The sequence below is a fragment of the Amblyraja radiata genome, chromosome 18, assembly GCF_010909765.2.
Source record: "Amblyraja radiata isolate CabotCenter1 chromosome 18, sAmbRad1.1.pri, whole genome shotgun sequence".
NCBI lineage: Eukaryota > Metazoa > Chordata > Chondrichthyes > Rajiformes > Rajidae > Amblyraja > Amblyraja radiata.
Window position 1 is genome coordinate 22,338,627 of NC_045973.1, and position 21,098 is coordinate 22,359,724.

Sequence of the window (21,098 nt, forward strand, 5' to 3'; positions counted from 1 at the left end):
CTGGGAAAGGCCGCTCCAATCCAGCTGTTAGCCCGGAGGAAGACGACATGAAAAAAGTCGCCTCTCCGTCTAGGAAGCGACCGAAAGCGGTTCCATCCTTTCCCCCCCCCCCACCCCCCACCCCCCACACCTAACTAACATTAGACACACCAAAAAAGTCGAAATAACAACATGCTGCTGGAAGGCAGCGACCGATTATTTTGGGGATGAAAGTTAGTGGAAACAACACGTGATGATTTTGAATCATACAATAAAGGGGAACAGAATTGGAGGAGGAAGAGGTGAAAAGGACCTGTTGGTTGAGTACACTTGTTAAACTTTGGGCACGTGAATAATGTGGAAAACACTTCTTTTATTTTATTTTTAAGATCTTGGTGTAACCAGAAATCATGACTTGTTTTCCTCTGTTGTGCTTAATAGGGTAGTGGCTAAGACACATTTTGAATGATACTAAAGTCTGTATGATGGAGGAGCTTAATTGACGTTTAAGTAAAAGGTATATCCAAATATAAATCAAATGATTAATGAGTATTTATTGGGACTCAACATGGAATATGTCTGGTGTTGTCCTTGTAACTGGGTGCCCGATAATGATTTAACTGATGTTCTTATTTCAAAACTCATTCTTTTTATGCTCTCACTTGGAATAACAACATAAGGAATCAATGTGACAAAGTGGGTCTAGTCTATAAGCACCAATGCATTTGTACAGTGTTGTGCGGTGTTGACTGTATGCTGGGTTTTAATCTTTTTAAAGGTGGGCTTGCTTTTGACTGAATTGTCTGATTGGTTTTCTTGCTTTCCAGAAAGCTACTACGGGAGGATCAACTTGAAGCTGGAACCAAAGCAGCACAGCAGGAAGAGTTAGAGCGCCTAAAAAGACTTGAGCAACAAAGAAGGAATTTGTGTTACCCACCTTGCCATTTGAACTATTACAAGGTAAGATTAGGATGCTAACTGCTTTACTGTAACATGTCTGTTTACTTGTAAGTATGTTGCTTAGGAAGATTGGACTTGGCAAGATTTTTGTTACACTAGGAAGCTGGTTGTTAATCTGCTAAATGAGTCAGGAAATGAAAATCATAGAAGATGTAGATGCAGATGCCATTGGCAGGAAGTGCTGAGCAGGTCAAGTGACGTCTGTAACAGTAACAAGTTAACATTCCCAGTCTGAAACCCTTCCTCAGTTTCTGGGCATTAGATGGCACCATTTCAGTTTCAGAGGGGTCAGGGAGGGAATATCGCTGAGAGCAAACTCGTAAATGTGGCTGTTAGAAGTGGATTATGGTTCTTTGTCTGTATTAAGTACTGTTGATTGCAGGGTGGGGGCTATTGCTAGTAGAAAGAGAAAAACTGAACCATAATCAGAGATGGATGGCAGGCAGAAAGAAAGATCAATTACCTAAATTTGGAAAGTTTTTGAATCTTTGAAGGCCGTAACATGCAGGTATGAGGTATTATTCCCCCCCGCTTCCATTATACCTCACGAAAGCGTATAAGAGGTGGCAGAGAGATCAGAGAAGAATGTAGAAGCTCAGGGTCAATCGCGTGGTCTGAGCACGAATGCTCTGCAAAGCAAACCATCAATCTACACTGTTTCTCAAATGTAGATGAGACCATATTGTGAACACTAAATGCGGTTAACTAGACTAGAAGAGTACTGCTTCATCTGAAAAGACTGGATCTTTGATTATGGGAAGGGAGAGCTGGCAGTCTTGCATCTCCTGGAGCTAGAAAGGTGACTATTATGAAATAGGGAGTAATTTATTTCTTACTGACCATCCACCACAGGTTGAGATTCTAAATTTCATGGAGTTACGCAGCATGAAACCGATCCCTTCGGTCCAACCAAATGCCCGTCTAAGTTAAGCGAGTCCCCTTTGCTCGTTTTTACATTCATATCCATCTAAACCGTTTCCTATCCATGTATGTGTCCAAATGCCTTTTAAATGTTATTGTACATACCTCAACCACTTCCTCTGGTAGCTCATTTCATACACATATTACTGTGTGGAAAAAGTAGCCCTTCAGGTTCCTATTAGTCTTTCCCCTCTCACCGTAACCTATGCCCTTTATTTCTTGATTCTGTACCCCGGATAAAAGACTGCATGCCTTCATAGAAACATAGAAATGGGTGCAGTTAGGTCATTTGGCCCTTCGAGCCTGCACCGCCATTCAATATGATCATGGCTGATCGTCCAACTCGGTATCCTGTACCTGCCTTCTCTCCATACCCCCTGACCCCTTTAACCACAAGGGCCACATCTAACTCCCTCTTAAATATAGCCAATGAACTGGCCTCAACTACCTTCTGTGGCAGAGAGTTCCACAGATTCACCACTCTCTGTGTAAAAAATGATGTCACCTATGTTATCCTGACAAAATATTTTCAAGTATATTACCTAAAACAGATGCCTGATCAGCAATAACACACTTTTAGAAATCTCTTGCTAACGCAAAAATTATTACAGTAATATTTCATGAGAATGCTATTAAAATAAATCTGGTATTGAGAGACTGACTATAGGATGTGTCCAAATGTTAAAAGGGGAGAGATCAAGAAGTTTGCAACGAGGTGATCTAGTCAAGATTTTAATTTAATTTAATTGAAAGATACAACATAAAAACAGGCCCCAGGGCTTAGTGAGTCTATGCCAGCCATCGATCACTCCTTCGCATTAGTCTATGTTATCTCTCTTTCTCATCTACTCACTACTTACCTGGGAAATTTATAAAGGCTGATATATAAAAATCAACCTACAAACCCTCATGTCTTTGAGATATGGGGGGGGGGGGTGCGAGAAACAGAACACTTGGAGGAAACCACATGGTTACAGGGAAACGTGCAAACTCCACACAGATAGCACCTGAGGTCAGGATTGAACCTGGGTGTCTGGCACATCAATATCACAATATTAAGATTTAGTCATTAATGGGACCAGAAATAGAATGCGAATTCATAGGTAGTTCTGGGTTGATATTGCAGACATGAGCAGCAGCAGGCCTGGGGGGATTTGAATGGTGAATATAATGAAGTGATAAAGTGACAATCTTAGGTCAACTTGTGTTAAGTGTGCACTTTTTTCTAAAATCTGTTCTCTTTTAACCATCCTCAGAATCGAACACCCAAACTTTAAAAAAGGAACCTGTTTGGAATGAAGGTAAGCAAATGCATTTCTTAAAAACTTTACGTACTATTGTGTTAAACAGTTTGATGCTCTGTTCCATTTCTTTATGTGTAAATCAATTAACCAGCAATTGAAAATATCAGGAAAGGAATTGCAGGAGAACTGAGCAATATATCCCATGGGCCTCACAAAGCTATTCAGCCACTGTAGTTATGCACACAAAGTATGGCTGGAAATAGTTATGGTGTATACCAGACTAGAATAATTATTAATTGGCTGTTAAAGACTTTGTGTTGTGTTCATTTCCCACAAGCAAGGTGATGTTGTGTGGTGATGGTCTTTTCTCTATGTATGCCCATGTGCTCAGCATAAGTGCCAATGTGTGATTGAAATTCCACATCAGAAAACTTTTTTCTACCAGTATTTCCAATGGCTTTATGTATTCAGGTTGGTTTATAAAAAAACAGTAATGTTTAGTCCCTGTGAAGTGACACCTTTTATCACTCTTTAATAAACAATTTGGATATATTTTAATCTTAACGTATATTTGTTATGTTCATCAGTGGTAAGGGTGAATATATGTTAAAAAAGGCACAAAGTGCTGTATTAACTCAGCAGGTCAGGCAACACCCCTGGAAAACATGGATCGGTGACTTTTTGGGGGGGGACCCTTCTCAAGACAGATGGGTGGGGGCAAAAAGCTGGAAGATAAGTGGGGAAGAAGAAAGCCTGCCATGTGATTGGTGGATACAGATGAGGGGGTGGGTTGATGGGCAGATGGGTGGACAAAGGCCAGAGATGAAAAAAACAGTGTGAAATAACAATAAAGCACATTGTGTAGCCAGAGTAAGGAATATAGGTGGAAAAGGGGACGGGAAGAGGTGAAGGAGAGAAATGGGTGCAAATCCCGAAGAGTCCTGACCTGATGACCCACTGAGTTACTCCAGCCCTTTGTGTCTCTTTTTTTTATATACCAGTATCTAGTTTCTTGTGATTCTGGGAATAAAATGTGTTGGCTTCATTAGAACTAAGTATTCCTGTATTTTACGTCTTCACGTCTATTGATGTAGCCTTGTAAAAGTGGAATATCAGTATTGAAACCTGTCTTTATTGGGCTGACTGATCAGAGAATTTTTTATAAATGTACTTCCTTCCCCAGTGTCCAAAATCCTGTATGGAATTGTGGAAATTATGTACCAGGACCAGAATCCGGGGGAAAATGTGGCATATGGGTTTTAGAGGGAAAAGTACAGTGCCCTCCATAATGTTTGGGACAAAGACCCATCTTTATTTATTTGCCTCTGTACACTCACAATTTGAGATTTGTAATAGAAAAAAAATCACATGTGGTTAAAGTGCACATTGTCAGATTTTATGAAAGGGTATTTTTATACATTTTAGTTTCACCATGTAGAAATTGTACATAGTCCCCCTCATTTCAGGGCACCTTAATGTTTGGGACACATGGCTTCACAGATTTGTAATTCCTCAGGTGTGCTTAAATGCCTCTTTATTGCAAGTATAGGAGAGCTCTCAGCACCTAGTCTTTCCTCCTTTCCATCACCGTTGGAAATTTTATTTCTGTTTAACAATATGAAGACCAAGGTTGTGCCAATAAAAGTCAAAGAAGCCATTATGAGACTGAGAAACAAGAATAAAGTTGTTCGAGACATCAACCAAACCTTAAGCTTACCAAATCAACTGTTTGGAACATTATTAAGAAGAAAGAGAGCACTGGTGAGCTTACTAATCGCAAAGGGACTGGCAGGCCAAGGAGACCTCTACAGCTGATGACCGAAGAATTCTCTCTATAATAAAGAAAAATCCCCAAACACCTGTCTGACAGATCAGAAAACTACTCTTCATGGGTCGGGTGTGGATTGTCAGTGACCACTGTCTGCAGAAGACTTCATGAACAGAAATCCACTGCAACTGATGCAAAAACCACTGGTTAGCTGCAAACTATAGTGATGGCCAGGTTACCAGTTTGCCAAGAGAGTCTTGAAAAAGAGCAAACCACAGTTTCTGGAGAAAGGTCTTGTGGACAGATGGACAAATTTAACTTATAATTAGTGTTGGCAGAGCAAAGTATGGAGGAGAGAAGGAAGCATTCTACGATCCAAAGCATACCACCTCAATCTGTGAAACACGGTGGTGGGGTGTTATGGCCTGGGCATGGTATGGCTGCTGAAGTGCTGGCTTCACTTATCTTCATTGATGATACAACTGCTGATGGTGGTAGCATAATGAATTCTGAAGAATAGACACTCCTCTCTCTCATGTTCAAATAATGCCTCAAAACTCCGGCGGTTCCTTCTACAGCATGACAATGATCCCAAACATACTGCTAAAGCAAGAAAGGAGTTTTTCAAAGCTAAAAAATGGCCAAGTCAATCACCCGATCTGAACCCAATTGAGCATGCCTTTTATATGCTGAAGAGAAAACTGAAGGACTAGCCCCCAAAACAAGCATAAGATAGCTGCAATACAGGCCTGGCAGAGCATCATCAGAGAAGACACCCTGCAACTGGTGATGTCCATGAATCGCAGACTTCAAGCAGTCATTGCATACAAAGGATATGCAACAAATTCTAAGCATAACTACTTTCATTTACATGACGTCGCTGTGTCCCAAATATTATGGTGCCTTGAAATGGGGGTATAGTATAATCACTGCTGTAATTTCTACATGGTAAAAACCAAAATGTATAAAAATACCCTTTATTAAAATCTGCCAATGTGCACCTAAACCACATGTGATTTTTTCCATTACAAATCTCAAATTGTGGAGTACAGAGGCAAATAAATATTGATGGGTCTTTGTCCCAAATATTATGGCGGGCACTGTATTTCTTGGATCTCAGCAGAGGAAATGTTGAACACAAAGACAATGAAATAAGCAAATGCAGTTGTACTTACTCCAGAGTGTTTTCTTTCCAGAGGAAATTGTACAGAAAGCAGATGAACATCTGGCAACCACCACCAAGGCCCTCTAAATCTGAGGTAATCTGTGTGGACATAAGCAGCGAGAGTGAAGAAGATGCAGGGGGAGTAAACAAAGTTGTAAAGGATGGTGAGAATATAACTGGATCTATTCCCATTTTCATATTATTCCTTGGCCCGAGGCACGCACTTGTCTTCTTCCCACCACAAAAAAGTGTATGCAAACTTACATTGCGGCATGGTTTCAAAGGCATTGACAATCTAGATTTACCTTCTTACGGAATATTTATCCTTTTTATAAATGTGAATTCAGCTTTTCCCCACGAGAGTTTCTTCTTCTCTGAACTGTCCATTTGTTGAAATAATTGATGGAAACATGCAGAAAAAATGGTAAATTGGAAAATTAAGGTTTATGTAGTGAAGTTGTTCCACTTTCACAAACCATATTTTGAGGCAAATGTGGCCGTTACCCATGTAACTGCCATCATTTTCTCATGAAATGATCTTGATGCTTCCACTCAGAAATGGAAGCTCCAAAGTTAGAGATAAGAGACTGCATATGCTCTAATCTAGAGCAAAAATCAAAGTGCTGGAGGAATAAGCGAGTTCGGCATTCCGAAAAAACAAGGAATCATGGGATTTGTCAAAGGTCATTCACCAGAAAGCAAAAGTGAAAGAAGCGCTGGCTGAAGAAACTGTGTATAAATTCTTGTCTTTATTCATAATTTATGTGTAAAAATATATTTAATCTGTGGAACCCCCCGTGTGGTCAGATTGTAGGAAAGTTAATGTATTTTATAGTTGATAGTTTCTGAGTCGAATTTCACTATTCTGCTAATTTCAAGGCAATGGAATTCTTCAGCTCATCTATGAATACGAATGAGCAATGAAATTCTCGATTCCAGAGAGACTCTCATAAATGGGGTCAACTCCTCATCCCACCAAAGGAACAGTAGCGGTAGAGCGGGGCAGATGCGAGTGCGAGACGGGAGAGCGCGCACACAGACCCGCGCCTCATCCGCATCCAGGATTGAACCAGGATCCCCGGCGCCGCAAATGCTGTCAAATCGCCACTGGATTCTCCCCTCCCCGAGTGTCCCATCCCCGTCCGGGGCAACCCGGACTGACGGGACACCAGCGGCCTCAGGCCCACAGCCAGTGCGGAGAAGAAGCGCCAACTCCAGCCCGACCCCGCTCCAACTCCGAGGAACCCGCTCCCCGACAGGCCGAGGACTGCCAGCCACACGCCCCGCCCCACCCTGCGGCCGCCGGCCAACCCCCCTCCCTGTGCCGGTGAAAGACGAACATCAACCATCAACGGGGATACACACACAGTGCTGCAGCTGGACAGGCAGCATCCCCGGAGACACCCTTCTCCAGAGATGTTGCCTGACCCGCCGAGCTACCGCAGCTCCTCGTGTGCAACCCCGCCGGCACCGAGGGGCTAACTCTCATCCCACTGGACAAGGGAGATAGGCACAGCCGACGGTCCCTGGCCGGCCGGGGAACCGCCACCACCGGACAGGGACGGGACCACCCGGGAGGGGACGGGCTGGCTCAGCAGCAATTCAACAGTGCCGGAAACCCGACCCCGACCATGGACCCCGACCCCACGCAGCAGCATGATCTCGCTCACTCACCGAAGCATAAAGCAATAAAAACAACAAAATCATCGTAGCTTTTTACAAAGGAACAATAATACAACTAATTCCTAGTTTGAAAGCAGTAATTTTCTTACCTAAAAGAATCAAAGCTGGTAAAAAACGAATGAAATGAAGGTCTACTGCTCCACTGCTACCAGCAATGTTTATGCAGAGTGACCTTTGACCTGGCCATGCGCAGTTGGAATACCGAACTCGCTTATTTCAACAGGCCAGGCAAGAATCTGTGGAAGGGTAAATGATCACACTGGGTCCTGGCCCGCAATGTTGTCTGTGCTTTCCCTCCAGATAATGCCTGACTGTTGAATTCCTCCAGCTCTTTCCCAAAGTTGGTTTGCTGGCACATTCAATTTTTTCTGCATTGATTTTAAAGGAAGAAGTTTGGTGGGTCGTTTTACAAACCAATCGGTCGGGAAAATTCATGCTATTTGATGATCAGATTTGAATCATTTCACAATTATAAATTATTATGTTGTCCAGAAAGCTGGGGCGATATTGGTTTGAAGTGCCCATTTTAAATTGGTATGCTAATTTAGAATGTAAATAACTTCTTCATTTCAAAGAGCAGTTATCTAATCTGTTGACCTTAACAGTCTGCATGCTATGATGCAAGTAGTTCCCATTTAGTAGTGACACCTTATTTGACATATCATCTTGTTTTTATATCTGTCTTGGAAGATGTGATCGAATTGAGTTCTGGGGAAGATGATACATTCCAAATTCTTGATAGTGGATCCAGCAATGATGAGGAGGTGAATGAGGAGAGCAATGATGCTCATGTAAATGATGCCTTGAACCAGCCAGATGATCTGGGGCGTGTAATGGTTAACATAAATCATCCTCCAAATGAGCAAGACATTTTCCTGGCATCCCAACTGGCACGATCTGTGAAACCACACCAGGTAATGGATACACCTTTTTTTTATCAGTACTATAGTGCATTATATTGTGACAGGCAATATCTTTTCTTAAGTGATCTTATCACATGTGAGGTAGCGGAGGGGAAGGCCTGAGTGAAAGGCCTTGAATTCCACGTGTATTCATATGAGGAAAGAGAGGAGATCACAGAGGCTTTGACAAAGATCTTTGTATCGTCAGCCACAGGCGAGGACTAAAGAGTAGCCAATTTATTTCTTTATTTAAGTAGGGAAGTAGAGAGGATTCCAGGGACTTATAGGTCTGTAGCCTCACGACAGTTTTGGGGAAATAATTGGAGAGGATTCTTCAGGATAGATTTACTCCCATTTGAAAGGTGCGGACTATGGACAGTCAGGCTGGCTTTGAATGAGGCAGGTCACATCTTATTAACGACCAATTTTTGTGGAAGTGCCAAAGGTATCAATAATGTTGTCTTCATGTGTTTTAGTAAGGCATTTTATAAAGTCCCCATAGTGTTTCTGATCCAGAAGACAAAAATGCACAGCTGAAGGTCTGACCAGTGGAGTTCCCTCAGGGATTAGAATGTCTATGGGTAGATTGGTAAGTTTGCAGATGACACAAGATTTCTGGAGTTGCAGACCGTGAGGAAGGCTGTCAAAGTATACAGCGTGATGTAGATCAGCTACAGAAATGGGAAGAAAATGGAAGATGAAGTTTAATCCAAGCAAATTTGGAATGTTGGATGTAAGACCCATACATCATGATGTACCGAAGGATCTTGGGGTCCAAGTTCATAGCTGCCTGAAAGTTGGTAACACGTAGTTAAAGTGGTAAAGAAGGTGTATGGTATGAATGCCTTCATTGGTCAGGGTATTGAGTATAAGAATCATGGAAACTATGATGCAGCTCAATAGGACTTTGGTTCAGTGTTTCCACTTTGAACAAAATTACCCGTAAGTTCGGGAAATTATGGTTGTCTCGTGTAATTTTAGGGAAATGAAATAATTTCGGGAAATTTCAGCATCCGCCCCGCGAAGGGGTCCAACAGGCATGATATTCTTCCGAATGATTTAATTGTGGCATTGATAAGACTTTTAGATATGCACATAGATATGCGGCGAATGGGAGGGAAATGGATCATTGTAGCAGATTAAATTAATTTATCTTGGCATCATGTTGGCAGAGACATTGTGGGCTGAAGAACCTGTTCCTGTGCTGTACTGTTATGTGTATGGTGTTGACTCTGTTATGTTTGTGATTATAGGAGTTCTGAGGACTTCCTATGAAAGTGTCCCAAATATAATGAACTTTAATAGCTCCTTGGATTTCTTTCATTGCTTGTGTCCTGGAGCATCTTGTGTAAAACTTGTGTACTGGAATTCAGATATTCTCATAGATTAGGCCTGTATTCTGTAAAGAGGGGATCTCAAGATTCCTATAGGCCCTCGACAGGCGGGATACAGAGCAGATATTTTGGTTGGGTATGGGACAGAAATTTCTGCTGGAAGAGAAGACTGGAATCAGCAGGCATAGTCCCAGATAAGCGAGAAGCCATTTAGGATGAGATGAGTCAAAAAATATCTTCATGATGGAAGTTGGAAAATCTTTGAAATTCTCTATCCCAGAGGCATATGGAGCCTAGATCAGCAAGTTCACTCAAAGCAGCGATTGATCGATTTCTCTACACATAGGATTGAGGAATGTGAAGTTAATGGAGAGAAATGGACTTTGGGGTAGATTCCACCATGATCTTCAGTCACGAAGCAGACTCAGGGTCACATAACTCCTACTGTTCTAATCAGCATTTCTTTACATTTTATTGTTTAAAAAAAACATGATTCTTAAAACTAAATATTTCCTATAATTTAGTTGATTGCACGGTGAAAGCTGTTAGTAGTTATGGAGAAAGTAGTTATTCAATATGAGATGTGTGCACAGTCAGACAATGATCTTTCATCTCTGGGAACTGGATTTTGAGCTCACATACCTGGACAGATGCTCAGAGCCTCTTGCCCAGACCTGCAACGGACCCCAGCTATATTCCAGACATCTAATCTGAATGTCTGTTAATGTGGCATTTGACACCTTTAAACATATTACCAAAAGACATTTGCTGCAGTTATGTCCTTTGGCCATCTCTTGTCAATTAGTGTAATGTTTAACCTGTCAGATGGGTATAGTCGGTTTTAACAGCTATTATCATAAAATGCCTTTAGAAATTTCCTTGCAACCTGTATATTTTGTCGTGGATAAATTATGTGGGAAGCGAGATTGTTTCTGTTCCAATAGCAATAACGACCCATGCTATGACCATGTTATGATAATTTCGGTCCTTCACAGAAAACATGCTTGCATCAATCTGTAGTGTGCATGGTTAAGCATATATGTTACCATGGTCCCAGGATTTATTGACACAGGTTAATCATACGCTGAATAATCCAACCACATTTTTGTTTGGCAGTGGAAAGAAATAATAGAAAATTGCATTAATTGCAATGTGTAAAAAGAGTTGAGATACTGTATTATAATGTTGCTGCATGTCATTGTGGTATATATCATGTCTTTATTGGTGAATATGTTTAGTTTGTGACTTTATTTGACAGCAGAAATAAATAAGTGAATGCTTCATTGAGCATAATTCCGACTGGTAACTACGCACCTTCGTTCCGAGCACATTATCGCACGCGTCATGCAAACAATCTTAAATGACCACCTAAACTGTCATTGGCAACCTAAAAAGCTGCCTAGGTTGCCCAACTGGCAACAGGGAAAAAAAGTTAAGTGAGAGCCCTGACTGGGTGAGGGTTGAGCAACTGTAGCAAAGGGTATGGGATGTCATAGGAATTTATACAGTAAATGCCACTCCTCCATATCGCGCTCTTGCTCACACCCAGTCTTTGCACTACTTGTCATCTTTGTTAATGTTTTTGTGCATTTCTAGTGTGCAGCATTATGTACAAACACATTTCTCTCCATTAAATGGGCTTTTTATTAAGAATTCACTGTCAACATTTCTGTTGAAAATTTCTTGTTGAGATTTTTGCTGAAACTGTTGAGGTTTCTGGTGCCTCATCAGTTGACAGATAACAGCAATTATACTCTATCTCCCACACAGATCGGAGGAATCCGTTTCTTATACGATAACCTGGTGGAGTCTCTGGAAAGGTTTAAAGGCAGCAGTGGTTTTGGTTGCATCCTGGCACACAGCATGGGTCTTGGGAAAACCCTGCAGATGGTCTCCTTTGTGGATGTTCTCTTTCGATACACGGAGGCCCGCACAGTCCTTGCTATTGTTCCGGTCAGTATCTATCTGATCCCTTTGTTCATGACAGCCAATAATTTTTTTGGAAGAGGAAAGATGGTGGAATTAATTGTAGACGTATCCAGAATCAGGTCTGTCTATATGCCCTGTAGGTAAGAACCTGCATGTATGCGAGCATGTAATATAAAGGTCTGATGTTCAACTCAGGGTTTCATTACATTCTGGCAGAATTGTCACACAATAATATTAGTTGTGTTTTCCCCACTGCTGGTTGGGTTTACTTTATTTCCTGCAATGTGGGGATTGTGCAAAGGGATGGGGGGGCATCTTGTGAAGGCTATCTGAGCCCGTCTTTACAGAAGCACACTGAATTGATTTTAGGTTGCCTTTAGTTTCCTCTTATAAAGGAGTAGAGAGCGGTACTAATTTGCTTTAAAACAGGGATCCAAGGATGCAACAAAAAAAAAATGTTGATTGGTTACATTCTTCATGTTTGCAGGTGAACACTTTGCAGAACTGGTTGGCCGAGTTTAACATGTGGCTTCCAGCCCAAGAAGCACTTCTGCAAACTACAACCCTGAGGAGATCCAGCCCAGGGGTTTCAAGGTTCATATCCTAAATGATGAGTCAAGTAAGTACTGGGTACAATTTTTCAAAAGAGGAGGAGGAGGAGGAGGAGGGAGGAGGAGGGAGGAGGAGGAGGCGGCAGGGGCATCTAGGACCTGATCTGGTCCAAAGAAAGAAGCTATTCAAATCTGAGAATCCTGATATGATGGTGAAGTTCAGGGATGGCTGCTGAAAATGTTTGTCTTAAACTGGCGTACAAAGCGCATTATAATTAAAGTGAGAGGGAAACTTTTACATCAATAAATCCAATTACCTGTGGTGTTACTGAAGTATGCAATCTTAGAATATCCTTGACCCAGTGAACGTTTATATTTGTATTAAACAGAATTGGGGGTTTACCCAGTCTTCTAGTAATCATTTCAACCTTACCAAGGCTGTAATAACATATTATATAATTTAGATACAAATGTTGTATGGATAGGATGCCACATTTGAGGTCCTCTGATGTGCTCAGATTTTCTGATAATTGTTCTGTTTCCGTGTAGAACAACTGTAGCCCGTGGCCAAGGTTATCCATGAGTGGTCACCTGATGGTGGCATGCTGTTAATGGGATACGAGATGTATCGTCTGCTTTCACTGAAGAAATCTTTTGTTAGTGGGAGGAGGAAAAAATCAAAGAATCTACAGGACCTGTGATTATAGATTTGGATGAAGGAAGATCGGCAGCAAGGAACTGTTTGAAAGGTACTGATGCAAATGCATTTATGCCCTCATACAGAACCTCAAAGCTCTTGTTTCAGAGCTCGTCACTGTTTAACTGTTAGGCAGTCCAGCAAGACCCTATAGGCACTTGGAGAAGAATGATCCTTTAGATGGTGCGGGCTGAAAACAATTCTGTTTGAAAGAGGCTATTTATGTCCTTTGATTACATTAATAGTATTTTGCTTTACAATGTCATCCAGGAAACAAGGTACCTCTGACAATAAAATGCTCTGTTAGTTCTGCTCAGCTGCATAATGCAGTAAAAATTTGAATGTTGTGCTGGAATCCCCAACTTTCTAGCTCAAGGACAAAATCCCAACCAATTTTGGCCTAGCTGCTACTTCACTTATTGTAAAGAGGAGGAGAAGAGATGTCTTCACACTCTAACTATAAAGTGGCAGCTCTGTCATGGTTTAAAATATTGAGCAGCTTCACCAGTGAAGATTTTAATGTAGAAATGTGAAGCACAGATGAGGAGCATTTTGTATATCATCCATGTATGAGCTGTCTGCTAGGACAATGCAAATCTAATCCTGGATATCCATCATCTCACTATGCCGACCTTTGCTTCAAATATTTATCCTGCTTTGATTTTAATGGAGTCATGGATTTTGCCCATTAACTTCATATGGCCTAGAACTGGAGAAATGCAAAACTAATCTTACACTATACTAATGCACTATTCATTTACTTTCCATATCAGAGAATTCAGTAATTTCTCCCTCCATTTCTTGGGTGAGGCAGAGCTGTTAGGGACCTTGCTTCTCATAGCCAAATGTCCTTTATTTCATGTTTCTTGCTTTCTCAGACAATTTCAGAAACCTTATCCAACCAAAGTAAGTCAGAATTACATTATTAACTGCATGAAAACTTTTGATAATTTCAACAGCTACCTTTTAAATGGTATCTTAACAATCTGTTTCAACAGGAACTTATTACAAATGTATGCTGACTGTTTACAAAAATCTGTAGCTATTAGCTTGTGTTCAACTGTTCTTTTACAGAGAAGTGTGATATTTTTGCTTTCTAGGTCATTTTCCTGGAATGAGGGAGTGGGAACATTGATGGCTTTGAAAGATAAATAGTAATTTAATTTCTCCAGTTGGAGTAACTTGCTTTATCCAAGATCAGAATTACTTAATTAGGAATACAACAGATACCTACAGTATTGCATTAGATTCAGACTCCATGCTACTTCCTTTGAATTTGATCAGGTTTTTATCTTGTTCCTCAGGCATTGAGAAAGCCCTATCCAGACCAGGGCCCGATGTAGTTATTTGTGATGAAGGCCACCGCATAAAGAATTGCCACGCCAGTACCTCTCAGGCCTTAAAGAGCATCCGTTCACGACGGCGGGTGGTGCTGACTGGATATCCGCTTCAGAACAACCTCACGGAGTACTGGTGCATGGTTGACTTTGTCCGGCCTGACTTCCTAGGCACCAGGCAAGAGTTTAGCAACATGTTCGAGCGGCCCATCCTGAATGGGCAATGTATCGACTCGACGCCACAAGATGTTCGGTTGATGCGTTATCGAAGTCATGTTTTACACAGCCTGCTGGAAGGATTTGTTCAAAGGTAAGAACTTAGATGGGAAACCTCCACAGGTAAAACTTGTTAGACTGAGTCTGAAGTAATGAATTCAGTTCTGGACGCTCCGCTTGGGATGTGGAAGAAGGCCCTTGGAGAAGGCGCAATACAAATTCACCAGTATAATTCCAAGGTTAAATTATAAGTGGTCTGCACTTTATGACCATATTTCCTCAACAAAACATGATTCCCTAGATTGAAGAAGGTAAAGGTTGAATAACAGATTGCATATTTTTGCTTTGTATTCTTTAAACTGTACAATAAATGGTGCACTTGATTGCTGTTGCAGTTTTGCAAAGGCAGGTACAGTAATGTAGCTAATCCTGGGGAGATTGTGCCTGTGGATGGAGTGCTCGTGCTGCGAAAGCAGCTGAATGGAAAGACGTGAATTATTCCTGTGGTTGATTGTGAGGTTGAGACATGGGAGGTAAGGTATAGGGAATAATTGTATTTTCATGAATTGGGAGGGGCTGTAGTTGTACGTGAAGAGACGATGGTGAACAGGAAATAACTAGGCTTTTGATTTGTGGGAGGGAAGACAGGTTTTTGCCTGTGGTATATGCCTGCAAGGTTGGCTGTGTTTGTGGAACTTCATGGGGCCAGGAGTTGCTGTGCCTGAGGGACCCTGTGAGGAATTATTACGGTTAAGCGTCAAGTTACACAATGCCATGAACTAACAGTTAAAACAGCAATGTGTTTGAGGCAACAGGATTTTAAATATCGGTAATACTTCATTTAGCTTATTGTCACATATACAGCGGTACAATGAAAAGCTTTTTTGTTGTGTGCTGACCAGTCAGTGGAAAGACAATACATGACTACAATCAAGCCTTCCACAGTGTACAGATACACAATAAAAGGAATAACGTTTTATACTAGATGAAGTCCAATCAAATCTGATTAAAGATAGTCCGAGGGTCTCCAACGAGGTAGATGGTAGATCAGGATTGCTCTCTAAACTCACCCTGAATATTGTGATATACGTTTTCGCATTTCTGTAGCTCTTGCCTGATAGGAGAGGGGTGAAGAGGGAGTGTCTAGGGTTAGACTCGTCCTTGATTATGCTGGTGGCCTTGCAGAGGCAGTGTGAAGAGTCGATGGAGTCAATGGAAGGGAGGTTGGTCTACATGATGGCCTGGGCTACGTCCACAGTTCTGTGCAATTTTTTGCGGTCTTGGATGTGGCTATTCCCAAAGCATGCTCTAATGCATTCCGACAAAATGCTTTCTATGGCCCATCTTCAAAGTTGGTGAGAGTTGTAGGGACATGCCAAACTTCCAAAGTCTTCTAAGGATGAAGAAGCGTTGGCCATTGCTTCTGGCAACATTAATTTGCTTCAGCCTCATTTCAGCCCATGTTGTGTTTATCCTTTGATTTTCTAAATGTAATGCCCAGCAACCTGGAATTTTCCTGGCCATCTATCTGCACTTTTACATGAGGGTGACCAAAACTGTATGCTACAGTCTTAAACTGGGCATAGGTTTCCAATTAGGCCAGTATAATATGTTATGTTTTAAGATCCAGTATGCTAGGCATGCTGTTTTTTCTTGGTATATTGAGTAATCAATCCTAAAAACATTTTCTTTGCCCTCTTAATGTAAAGTATCAGAATAAGATGTTTTAAATGTGATGCTGCATTTCCTCATCTTGATCTGTCATTGGTTGCTTTGCATCTTATTGCTAGTTGCCCCTCTAAACTGGAGAGAAGGTGGGTTGCTCTCCTTGAAAAATAACCAGATAATGACAGATTTGAGCAATTAGCAGCGTTAATAGAATAAACAGGGAGAAACTGTTTCTTGTGGCAAATGAGTCAATAACCAGTTTCACCACAAATAACTACATGGTGAAACCAAAATGTATAAAAATGGCTTTTATTTAAATCTGACAATGTGCACTTCAACCACATGTGATTTTTTTTTCTATTGCAAATCTCAAATTGTGGAGAACAGAGGCAAATAAATAAATGATGGGTCTTTGTCCCAAGCATTATGGAGGGCACTGTACTCCAAAGCTCTATATCCTTTTGATTTAATATTGTAAATAAAGTCTGATGCGTTCAATGGTATTGAATGTTGTATCAATTGATCAATAATATTTCATATTTTGCAGGCGAGGCCATGATGTTTTAAGAGGTCATCTTCCTGACAAAGAAGAACATGTGTTACTAGTCCGTCTCTCCAAAATCCAGCGATCGCTCTACACAGAATTTATGGATCGTTTTAGAGATGCAGGGAACAGTGGGTGGCTGGGGCTCAACCCTCTGAAAGCATTTTGTGTCTGCTGTAAGGTAAGCCTCTGTATTTTCAGAATTAGAGAGAATGTTGGAACATCCCAATGTATGTGACAGGATATTGTGTGTCTCTGTACAACAGACTATCACTGGCTGATTTTATTTTTGTGACTGACTAGGGAATAAGTGATACTTTATCAAATAATGTTAGGGTCTATTTACCATTCAAAAGTATGTTTGATGCAACAGTGAGAATAAAATAAACATGCCAAGTAAGGGACCTTCAATTTCTGAGTCTCCACCGTATCTGCTCCCAAGAATGGGCTTTCCAATCTATGGCATCCAAGATATCCTCTGTCTTTGGTAAACATGGTTTCCCCCCTGCTGTCATAAATTAATCCCTCACCTATATCTCTTCGGTATCCTATAGCTCTGCTCTACCTCCCCCTCCCCACAGATGGAACAAGGATAATTCCCCTGGTCCTCCCCTTTCATCTCACCAGCCTCTGCATCCAACACATCATCCTCTGACATCATCTGCATCCGGTGCTCCCGATATGGCCTCCCGTACATCGGTGAACACTGAATGTGGCCGCTGTTTCGCTGAACAGTTACTCTCAGTCTGGCAAGGCCTGCTGCAACGCCTGTTTGCTAACCATTTTAACTCCTCCCCATTCCCATACTGACCTTTCTGTCTTGGGTCTCCTCCATTGCCAGCGTGAGGCTACACGCAAACTAGAGGAATAAATGTAATATCTCCAAGTTTGCGCATGACACGAAGCTGGGTGGCAGTGTGAGCTGCGAGGAGGAGGAGAGTGACTTGGATAGGTTTGGTGAGCGGGCAGGTGCATGGCACATGCAGTATTAAATAGATAAATGTGAGGTTATCCACTTTGGTGGCAAGAACAGGAAGGCAGAGGTCTGAAGAAAGGTTTCGTCCTGAAGCATCACCCATTCCTTCTCTCCAGAGTTGCTGCCTGTTGCCGCTGAGTTACTCCAGCTTTCTGTGTCTTATCTTCAGATTAAACCAGCATCTGCATTTCCTTCTTACACATTATCTGAATGGTGTCAGATTAGGAAAAGGGGAAGTTCAACATCAGTCACTGAAAGTAAGTATGCAGATATAGCAGGCTGTTATTGAAGAGTAATGGCATGTTGGCCTTCATTGCCAGAGGATTTGAGTTTAGGAGCAACCGCACCTGGGGTATTGTGTGCAATTTTGGTCACCTAATTTGAGGAAGAACATTATTGCTATTGAGAGAGTGCAGTGTAGGTTCACCAGGTTAATTCCCGGGATGACGGGACTGACATATGATGAAAGAATGGGTTACTGGGCTTGTATTCACTGGAATTTAGAAGAATGAGAGGGGATCTTATAGAAACATATAACATTCTTAAGGGATTGGACAGGCTGGATGCAGGAAAAATTGTCCCGATGTTGGGAGAGTCCAGAACCAGGGATCACAGTTTAAAAACAAGGGGTAGGCCATTTAGTACTGAGATGAGGAAATACTTTTTCACCCAGAGAGTTGTGAATCAGTGGAATTCTCTGCCACAGAAGGCAGTGGAGGCCAATTCATTGAATGTTTTCAAGAGAGTTAGATTTAGCTCTTAGGGCTAAAGGAATCAAGGGATATAGGGAAAAAGCAGGAACAGGGTACTGATTTTAGATGATCAGCCATTGAATGGCTCAGAGGGCCGAATGGCCTACTCCTGCACCTATTTTTCTATGTTTCTAACATCTATTCTGCTTTGGTAGCTGCCAATCCAATGGTATGAACATTAAATTCTCCAATTTTAAATTACTACATAACCCTTTCCTTCTCCTTTCTTCCCATATAACATCCCCTTCTCTCTCCCCCCTCCTCCCCATGCCCTACCTGAACTTGCACCTATTTCTCCCCTCCCCTTCCACCTACATTCCTTTCTCTAGCTTCACAATTCGTACCTCTTCAATCCTTTTTTTCTCGTACCTTCTGTCTTTTCATCTCCAGCCGTTCAAGTCACCTGCCAATCAAAAATCCCTCCTTTCTCCCCCTACAATCAGCCTGAAGAAAGGTTAGACCCGAAATGTCCTCCAGAGATGTTTAATGACCCACTAAGTTACTCCAGCACTTTGTGTCTTCTCAGACTGCAAAAGGAGGTTGATTTTTTTAATCTGCAAATTTGCTAATGTTACTTTGAATCCCTTCATCCAAATCATTGATGTATATTGTAAATAGCTGCGGTCCCAACACCGAGCCTTGCGGTACCCCATTAGTCACCGCCTGCCATTCTGAAAGGGACCCGTTAATCCCTACTCTTTGTTTCCTGTCTGCCAACCACTTCTCTATCCATGTCAGCACTCTACCCCCAATACCATGTGCCCTAATTTTGCCCACTAATCTCCTATGTGGGACCTTATCAAATGCTTTCTGAAAGTCCAGGTACACTACATCCACTTTCTCTCCCTTGTCCATTTTCCTAGTTACATCTTCAAAAAATTCTAGAAGATTAGTCGAGCATGATTTCCCCTTGGTAAATCCATGCTGACTCAGACCGATCCTGTTACTGCTATCCAAATGTTCGGCTATCTCATCTTTTAAAATTGACTCCAGCATCTTCCCCACCACCGATGTCAGGCTAACTGGTCTATCATTCCCTGTTTTCTCTCTCCCGCCTTTCTTAAAAAGTGGGACAACATTAGCTACCCTCCAATCCACAGGAACTGATCCTGAGTCTGTAGAACATTGGAAAATTATCACCAATGCATCCACAATTTCTAGAGCCACTTCCTTAAGTACCCTGGGATGCAGACCATCAGGCCCTGGGGATTTATCAGCCTTCTGTCCCATCAGTCTATCCAACTGCATTTCCTGCCTAATGTGGATTTCCTTCAATTCCTCTGTCATCCCAGATCCTCTGGCCACTACTATATCAGGAAGATTGTTTGTGTCCTCCTTAGTGAAGACAGATCCAAGTACCTATTCAACTCATCTGCCATTTCCTTGTTCCCCATAATAAATTCACCTTTTTCGGTCTTCAAAGGTCCAACTTTGGTCTTAACTAATTTTTTCCTCTTCACATACCTAAAGAAGCTTTTACTATCCTGCTTTATATTCTTGGCTAGCTTACCTTCGTACCTCATCTTTTCTTCCCGTATTGTCTTTTTTGTTATCTTCTGTTGTTCTTTAAACATTACCCAATCCTCTTGCTTCCGCTCATCTTTGCAACGTTGTACTTCTTAGTTTTAATTTTTATACTGTCCCTGACGTCCGTTGTCAGCCATGGTCGTCCCTTTCTCCACTTGGAATCTTTCTTCCTGCTAGGAATGAACTGATGCTGCACCTTCTGTATTATTCCTAGAAACACCTGCCATTTTTGTTCCATTGTCATCCCTGCTGGTGTATCTTTCCAGTCAACTTTGGCCAGCTCCTCCCTCATGGCCCCATAGTCCCCTTTATTCAACTGCAATGCTGACACCTCCGATCTACCCTTCTCCCTCTCCAATTGTAGATTAAACCTGACCATGTGATGGTCACTGCCTCCTAATGGCTCATTAACCTCGAGGTCCTTTATCAAATCCGGTTCATTACATAACAGCATTACATTTAGGCCATTTGACCCATCAAGTCTACTCTGCCATTCAATCATGGTTTATCTATCATTCCCTCTCAACCCAATTCTCCTGCCTTCTCCCCGTAACCTATATTAATCAAGAATCTATCAATCACCTAAAAATATCCATTGATGGCCTCCCCAGCCTGTGGCAATGAATTCCACAGATTCACCAAACTCTGACTAAAGAAATTCCTCCTCATCTCCTTTCAAAAGGTGTGTCCTTTTATTCTGAGGCTATGGCCTCTGGTCCTAGACTTTCTCACTAGTGGAAACATCCTTTCCACATCCACTCTATCCAGGCCTTTCACCTAATTGGTAAGTTTCAATGAGGTTCCCTTGACGCGCCCCCCCTCCTCCCCTTCTAAACTCCAAGCGTCTTTGGGGATTTTTAAAGTGACGATTGACAGGCTGTTGATTAGTAAGGGTGTCAAAGGTTACGAGGAGAAGGCGGGAATGGGGTTTAGAGAGAAAGATAA

The 21,098-nt window shown here is 41.8% G+C and overlaps 2 protein-coding genes and 1 long non-coding RNA gene across 3 annotated transcripts in view; all 3 read left to right on the top strand.

The window, feature by feature from the left end:
* Window positions 1-811: 811 nt before the first annotated feature.
* On the top strand, window positions 812-6,330 carry LOC116983187. Its single transcript, XR_004414638.1, has 3 exons — window positions 812-939; window positions 3,117-3,161; window positions 6,069-6,330. It is a non-coding gene; the product is annotated as an uncharacterized LOC116983187 (long non-coding RNA).
* A 374-nt stretch (window positions 6,331-6,704) lies between these two features.
* LOC116983565 (helicase ARIP4-like) lies at window positions 6,705-12,501 on the top strand. The gene is made up of 4 exons (XM_033037351.1): window positions 6,705-6,720; window positions 8,411-8,634; window positions 11,727-11,909; window positions 12,373-12,501. The coding sequence occupies exons 1-4, from the start codon at window positions 6,705-6,707 to the stop codon at window positions 12,490-12,492; spliced, it is 543 nt and encodes a 180-aa protein (XP_032893242.1). The 3' UTR covers window positions 12,493-12,501.
* A 1,822-nt stretch (window positions 12,502-14,323) lies between these two features.
* Window positions 14,324-21,098, top strand: part of LOC116983185 (helicase ARIP4-like) — a 31,741-nt gene continuing 24,966 nt past the window's right edge. The window contains exons 1-2 of the mRNA XM_033036810.1: window positions 14,324-14,780; window positions 16,902-17,079. Coding sequence (XP_032892701.1) covers window positions 14,392-14,780; window positions 16,902-17,079 — 567 coding nt within the window. The 5' untranslated portion in view covers window positions 14,324-14,391. The remainder of the gene's footprint in view (window positions 14,781-16,901; window positions 17,080-21,098) is intronic.

Coding starts and splice junctions, on each gene's coding strand:
- LOC116983565 (XM_033037351.1), top strand. Junction 8,635..11,726: donor GATCTGTGAAACCACACCAG/GTAATGGATACA, acceptor TCTCCCACACAG/ATCGGAGGAATCCGTTTCTT. Junction 11,910..12,372: donor CAGTCCTTGCTATTGTTCCG/GTCAGTATCTAT, acceptor TCATGTTTGCAG/GTGAACACTTTGCAGAACTG.